Source organism: Kryptolebias marmoratus, linkage group LG1, assembly GCF_001649575.2.
Source record: "Kryptolebias marmoratus isolate JLee-2015 linkage group LG1, ASM164957v2, whole genome shotgun sequence".
In the NCBI taxonomy this organism is placed as follows: Eukaryota; Metazoa; Chordata; class Actinopteri; order Cyprinodontiformes; family Rivulidae; genus Kryptolebias; species Kryptolebias marmoratus.
In genome coordinates, this window is record NC_051430.1 from 8,139,567 (window position 1) to 8,147,286 (window position 7,720).

The 7,720-nt window shown below is 37.1% G+C and overlaps 1 protein-coding gene across 1 annotated transcript; it reads left to right on the forward strand.

The window, feature by feature from the left end:
- The first annotated feature begins 553 nt into the window (after nt 1–553).
- On the forward strand, nt 554–5,854 carry snrnp27 (small nuclear ribonucleoprotein 27 (U4/U6.U5)). The gene is made up of 6 exons (XM_017414512.3): nt 554–753; nt 2,288–2,420; nt 2,721–2,836; nt 2,943–3,022; nt 3,324–3,388; nt 3,659–5,854. The coding sequence occupies exons 1-6, from the start codon at nt 717–719 to the stop codon at nt 3,711–3,713; spliced, it is 486 nt and encodes a 161-aa protein (XP_017270001.1). The 5' UTR covers nt 554–716; the 3' UTR covers nt 3,714–5,854.
- Nucleotides 5,855–7,720: the final 1,866 nt, after the last annotated feature.

Below are 7,720 nucleotides of genomic sequence, written 5' to 3' on the forward strand. Positions count from 1 at the left end.
GGGTTGTAGAGACTGTGGAAGACAATGTGGTGTATGTTGTATGTGTGACAGATTCACCAGTAGATTCACCCCAAAGTCAGACCGTGCAGTGCAAAAAAAAAAGAAATGACAAAAAACTCAAGAGCTCCATCGGAGATTCTACAGGCCTCAGTCTGCAAGTTAGAGGTTAAAGGTCATGACATGACAATTAAAAATAGTCAGGACACACATAGCTTGTTTGGAAGGATTGTGGGAGAATGCCTCTTCTCTCTAAAGAGGCACGACTTAGGTTTGTAAAGTTTATCTGAATGAACCACAAGACTTCATGAACAATGTCCTTTGAACACATGAGACCAAAATAGAAGTTTACACATAATGCACAAGAACATGTTTGGCAAAAAATGAACACAACATATCAGCACAAACACCTTATACTAACATGAGTTATGACTACAACAACTAATCTTGTGTAGTTTTATCCATGTGTTAGTTGTTGCTAATGAACCGGCTACTTTCTTCAAGCGGCCGAACAGGTCGGTAGGGGGCGCTCTACTACATGAACGGTACCGGAAGTCTATAATAACCAACCAATCATAAGAGACACCGAAGAGCTCTCCTTTCAGAATCATTCATCAACGAAATACACACGTAAAAATAAAGTTTGTTTAAATTCCCCCTTAGAGATATATATTTTTCACTTATTCATCAACGAGGGCAGCATTTGAGCTGCTAAAGGAATGGGTCGGAGCAGGAGCCGAACCCCTCCAAGACGAGGTAAATGTTAGCTATTGCTACGCGTTAGCATAAATGCTACATGATCGTCCTCAGGTTTGTTGTTCAAAAACGTTGTTTATTTTACATTACGACTAGCAGGTATATTCAGCGTCAGTGTACATGTTTATGTCTGTAATAATGCTTTTAACCAATCGTTTGAAATGTTCAAAAAAATTAAGGCTCCGAAAGCTGCTAGAAGCTTCTAGATTTTTGCAGCAGTTTTCTGCGACGTAAAGTTTCTGCTTTAATTGGTGGATTTTACAGCTGTAAAGTGAAATTATTACTGATTTTGCAGCTGGAAAGTGAAATTATTACTCAGATTTCTTCTAACAGCTTTTCTTGGTTTCTCTGTTTTTCATATTACGTCTCATTAACAGCTTGGATTTGCATTTATCGCGTCGCTTTTCTGAGAGACAAAGTCTTGCTTAAAATCCTGCCTTATTTATGTGACTCTTGATTATATGAGGCCATTTAACATAAGCAAATATTTGTTAGACACGAGGCATTTAACTGAACTAATGGGTGAAAGATTTGAATTGGAAAGGTAATTAATAATGTTTCTGCTGGCAACAAGTTTTTAACAAATAACTGTGTCACAAGACACATCCTGAAGTCATGAAGATATTACTGTTTCAGAAAGGTATTGGTCTGCATCAATCAAAACAACTAAGAAAAATGCTGAATTTACTTAAATTGGGTTAGGAGCTTTTTAACATATTATTACATTTTGTAAAGATAGTGGTAAACAGTCTCCTTCAAGAAAAACATGTGGTCAGGTGTTGTGATGAGTCCAGATTCACCCTGCTGCTGCAGATCTTCATGGTGAGAAGTGGCAGATGGTGCATTCATGCTGCCCCTTTGTCTACTGTAGACATTCGATGTTGCCTCAGTCAGAACTTGGTTACAGGTCCAATAAAACCAACTAATAATAATTATATTATTAAATGAGCTCATCTTTCTATCAGTTTTTTCTTCTCTTCACAGATCTCACAAACATATTCTAATTTGTCTTAAACGATAGGAAAGTGCACATCATTATGCAATGCTCTTCCTCTCCTGTTATCATTTTATTATTTTGGCAAAAAGGAAATAACTGTTTTAAAACAGTGCTACATAAGATACATGCTGAATCTGTGTTAGAGAGTGAAAATAAGCAAAAAAGATTAGTTTAGACAAGATGTCTCACCTAAAGTTCATCGATTTCTCGTGAAACTTTTATTAAAATCTTCTGCTTGTTTTATTCAGAATGGCTTCTGGTTCTTGTCGAGTTGTTTCTTCCTGATCTTTGCTTACCATTTGATGAAGAACTTCAACTTCTTGTTTCAGTCGTAAGACAAATAGTCATATGGTGTCAGTGACACACATAAAGGTTATGTGAACATCAGATGTGTCAACAACAAAATAAGTTGCAGAAAAATACAATTGGCTCCAGAAGAAGTCCAATTTTACTAGAGAACTTCAGCACATGGATACCAGTAATGGTGTGCGAAAGGCCTCATTTAATGTTGTGGTTTCTTGTCCGCCCTGCTGACAGAGAGAAGACGGTCTCGCTCAACTTCACGGGAGCATGAGCGAAGGCGAAGGGAGAGGGACCGCTCTCGCTCCAGAGATCGGGAGCGAGACCGCCGCAGAACTCGCTCGCGGTCTCCACATAGGAGGCGTTCAAGGTGAGTTTCTCATTTCCTGTAGTTTTTTTGTTTGTTTGTTTTTTAAGGTAAAATGTGTTTGCTGACACACAAACGTTTACATCCAACTCATACATAGCAATTTATGTAATTATTGTTATTTTAGAAGTAAATGTCCGTTTAGTTGTCAAAGCAACACATTGAAGGCTTATTATACTCGTCATCTTTAAAATTTTAAAAAATCTATCAAACTACAAATTTTGAGCATAAAGTAGCAGTAGATGTTCCATCTCATTAGTCTTGATAACCTGTTCTGCAGCCATCTTTGTGCTCCTTGTTCAGGTCTCCCCCCAGGCATCATCGCTCCTCCTCCTCGTCTCCTATGAGACAGAAGGACAGACGAGATGACGACCGCAAAGAGGTGAAGGAAAAGTCAAACAAGCCCCATCAGATCTCAGGTATGACACAAACCACACAGGTTCTTAGCAGGACTGCTTTTATTTAAAGTTCTGGACATTTTGCTTAAGCAGCATGGTGAATGAGTTTATTCCTGTGTTTTGACAGCCGAGGACATGGAGGGCAAAACAGAAGAGGAGATTGAGATGATGAAGTTAATGGGATTTGGGTCATTTGATTCCAGCAAGGTGAGTGTGCTGTTCAGCCATTAGGCGGCGCCATTTATTTCAAATAGTTTATTTCATTTCACAGCTCAACTGAAGACACTCGTGTGTTACGTTCATTTCAAGGCTGTTTACACTGATTTTGAGCAGTTTAGAGTTACAGACAGTGAAAATGAGAGAAAGGAGGGGGGAGTCAGACACTGATTGGTTGCTTTTTTAATCTTGATAGATTATAAAATATCTGTATTACATCTACATCACAAAAATTTTTATTTATAAATGTGTCTAGGACCTGTTTGAACTATGATTAATTATTTTTACACAGGGTAAGAAAATGGATGGATCAGTTAATGCACATGCGGTCAACGTTACTATGAAGAGGAAATACAGGTATGTGTACACAAATAAAATCATTAATTATATACAAACACAATTAGCAAAAATATATTGTTTTTGTTTTGTTGTACTTGTCTTAAAGCTACTGTTTGAGCCTCAGTTGATGTTGCTATGTAAAAAAAAAAAAAGTCTTTCCTCAGCAGGGAATAGCACAGCACCAACAGCTGTTACAGTAGCCAATCATTTCAGCAGGTGTTTCTATGCAGAGAAGCCTGCACTCCTGTTGATGCTGGGTGATGTAATGTTTTCTTAAATGTTTTCTAGGCAGTACATGAACAGAAAGGGAGGATTCAACAGACCACTGGACTTCATCGCCTGAAAATTTTCTCTCTCAGTGCTTTTTAAAAGGTTTGCCCCATTCTCTCCTGCAAAAAGAGAATACCAGCTAAATGTAATTTATGACACAGCAGTTCTGTGTAAATATCCTATTTTTTTTTTATTTTTTTTTAAGTAACTGAATGCATAATGTAAAAAGTTATACCTGCACTGATTTACAGCTCAGTGCTGATCAGGGGAGCTTTTTGTTTCCTAAATGGATGATGTGTTTTAAATAAAAATGTTGAAACATCTAGCTGTAGTTTTACTTATGAAGAATGTTCATATTTAGACAACCTTTCCGTCTTGTACGTGCACAAATCCTTATGTTGCGGCACAGTGACATTTACCCTTGCACAGATGTCAACATGTATATTACAATCACCTTACTTTAGATTTAAGTCCTCCTGCATTGGAAGGGGGTCCTTCGGTTTTTATTCTTGTGAAAGCTCATGTTTTTTATTTCTGGTATCAGAGCCACTTAATGCTCCATCTTGCTGTTCTTGCATCAGTGAATCCTGCAGAGATTCATCAGTGAATCTCTTACAGGATTGAAATCAGTTCTAGGTGAGAATTAATTTGTTACAGGTGTGTGGCTGTCCAAGCCCATGGTGTGTTGTGTTTTAAAATAAGGTTTGCATACATCCTATATTGGTCAACAATTCTTAGCTGCCTAAGATTAAACGTTTTCAAATCACATATCCCCTAACATTTTGTCTTCTCAGATTTTTCCCACATATTCAGACTCAAATAGTGATAGACAGTTATTGTAGATGTGTGGTAGTTTATACCCCAGGAATATACATTAGCTGTATTCATTATTGTCGTACATGTTCTATCATGTGCTGTTTGATTGGTACCTCCTGCTGTCTTTAAATACTTTCCTTTTGAAAGCCAAAGTTTCTCATTCAAAGGTTTTGAAAGGATCTGTTATAAATCCTTCATTGGCATCAAACCACTAAAACCTTTTGGAATCTCAAGAGTTATTCAGTGTTGCAGCTTATGTCCTAATTTCGTAAAGCTTAACTTTTATTAATAAAAAGGTAAAATCCTCAAACTTAAGTTTGGTGCTTGAGTTTATTGTAAGCACAACAGTGTAGTGGTGATTGAAAGTATCTCTCTAAAAAATGCTATAATTTATTTTAAATCTCATTGTCGATACCCACCTGTCTTTCTTTTTGGTCTGAAATATTTGCTTTTTTTAAATTGATGTTTCTTGGAAAAAAAGTGAAATCTTTGGTATCAACATTTGGCTGGATTATAATGTGAGACAATGATATGATTACACATTATGAGTTAACTTGTGTCAATATTTAAGTGAATCCACACAATGCATTTTAACAAATAATTTGATTCTGCAAGTCTCTTTTTTTTCAGGAGATCAAAATGTTCCACAGCAGTATAAATAACATTATAAGGCCATTAATTTTTATAATTGTTCCAAAGTTCTTTATAAGAGACTTACTGACTCATATAAGTAATACACATGAAAGCTAACTGGTTAAAGTCAGATTCTGTAAAGTTAGATTAAAATCACTTAGGAACACTGAACTAACAATAAAGCGTACTTGCAAACCTATGTGCCTCTTTAGGTATAGTTAAGCTGTTAATTAACATATTCAGTTCTGGAGCACATACAACAGAAGTGGGTTCACTATGTGCAAAAATCACTTAAAGGTGAAGTTATTGAAACATCTCAATTCAATTATAAGGTTGAATAGTTATGTATATAGATCATTACACAAACAAAATGTAAAATATATAAAATACATACCCCAGAGGAGAAACTCAGCGTCAAAAGTGAATGAAACCCTTAATCACTGACATAAAAATGGGAAAAACAATTAGTCTCATTTCCAAATCAGTTATGGTAAAAAGTATTCCATCTCTCTAGAATAAGAACCTAAACTGGGTACTTTTTTACTGAAAGGTTTGACATGACTACTAAAGAAGAAAGTGTGAATGACAGTTCCCTTTACTCCAGAGGTCTTGTTCTCAGGGCCCGCTGCTCTGAATGTTTTATTTTATTTCTTTTTTATTATTAAGCTCACAGCTAGTTGAAGATATGAAGCACAAACTTCAATCATTCAAGTCAAGCAGGCAATTGAAACAATGAAAAAAAAACAACAACTAATGTCCACAAACCACTCCCACGTTCTCAGGCTGCACAATTTAGATGTTTCCCCTTCTCGCACACACCTGATTCAGATGATTTAATTACCTCCTCAGCATGTCATCAAGTTCTGCAGAAGCCTGCTGATGAATATTTCATTTGAGTCAGATGTTGAAGAAGGGAAACACCTGCAGAGCAGTGGGCTGCACACTAAGGAACAGGGTTTCAGGACCTTTCTGTGCCATCAGATGGATTCAGTATAATTCTTGCACAATTAGTTTAGCTGCAATTTTGATTCCAGGGTAAAAGCTGGGAAATTTCGGTACACAATTTACAAAAACTGCAGCTGAAAACTAGGAGCGCCTCAGAGTTGAAAGATTCTAATGCCTCGTTTATGGAAGTTAGAAACAAAATGTTTGTAGAAGCAGAGAATGTTGACCAACTTGAAAGGCCAAGAGAGCAAGATCCCTATAAATAGGGGATGAAACTTTAAAACAAAGAAATTATATCAAGGCTGATATTACCTGCTCAGCAAGAAAATGGATGTGAATGTTTTGTTGTGTGAGCAGATGCATGGTGATATGGTACATGTTTAAGAGCTAGATAAAAATAAAAGATAAAATAAGAATCAATCAAGAGTGATGATGCCATTCCAATACTATCGTGGACTGCTGGTAACTTTCCTGAATTCAGGAATTCAGTTAGGAGACTCACTCACCAGTTTATGTGCAGGAAATAATTATTGCATAAAACCCTGACCACTTTTATGTGTATTAAGTGTGCAGCAGCTCAGAGAGACATTCACTATAACAGCCAAAACTGGTGGTGTTTTTCTGATGAAAAGCTACATAATTTGTCCCATTTAAAATCAAAACTAAAAAGATTCTCAAACTCGGCTACATGTTCCAAATTTATTTTTCACTTGAATTATGTTTTACTATTTGGGAAGTGTTGTGTTCTTAGGTTTATACAGTAAATGCAGTTGTGTTCTGTTGCTGTTATTACTTCTTGTTGCTAGAGGGTGCTACTGCCTAGAAAATAACAGTTTGAGACAGCAGATACAATTAACACTGTTATGTAATGGCATATTCACAGTTACTGTAATAAAGTTTGTGAGTTTAACCATCATCTTTCATTTTATTATAAATGACACAACATAATTGGCAATGATGATGAGCGCTTCAGTACAGAGTCCACTGCTTTTCCTGCATATACCATTTACAACATGGTGGAAAATATTTGACAATTTCATGTTTGTCATAAAAAGTCAGGAAGACACATGGCAAGATGAAAGAGGACGAACCATTTTATTACACTGCTTGGGTCCAGAAGGACAGCGTCTGTTATTTTGTCCCCAAAGGTAATGTATTGACATTCAGACACACATTCAAACAGCTTGTGCAACATGACGTAAACTGGAAACCATTATTGCCCCCTTTCCACCGGCTATAAAGGTCCCGGCTCCACTCTACTCAGCTTGCTTTGCATGCGTTTCCACCGGCATTTTTTCAAGGCCGGTCCCTGCTTTTTTGGTCCCTGCTTTCATGGGTGATGCAAGCTTAGCTCCTGTTCACTCATTGGTCGTGGGTGTGGTCAGATTGAAGCTTAAGAAGAGTGAAGAAAATGATAGACAATTTTAGAACGGTAGCGAAGTTATAGGACTATAAACAACAGCGTTAGCTTACCCCGCAATGTTTATGCCGTCTGTCCCCCAGCTGAAGTCGTTGTAAAGCCTGAAATCTCCGGTGGATAACAGCTGTTCTACTCCATGCAACAATCGTGGCATCCAGAGCATTTCTTCCACTCTTCCTGAAGTCTCAGGAGAATCCCCATGAGTTTAAAATAAAGCAAAAACACAGGGCCAACGTTGTCCATTGCTCTTCTGTTGTCTCCACAAA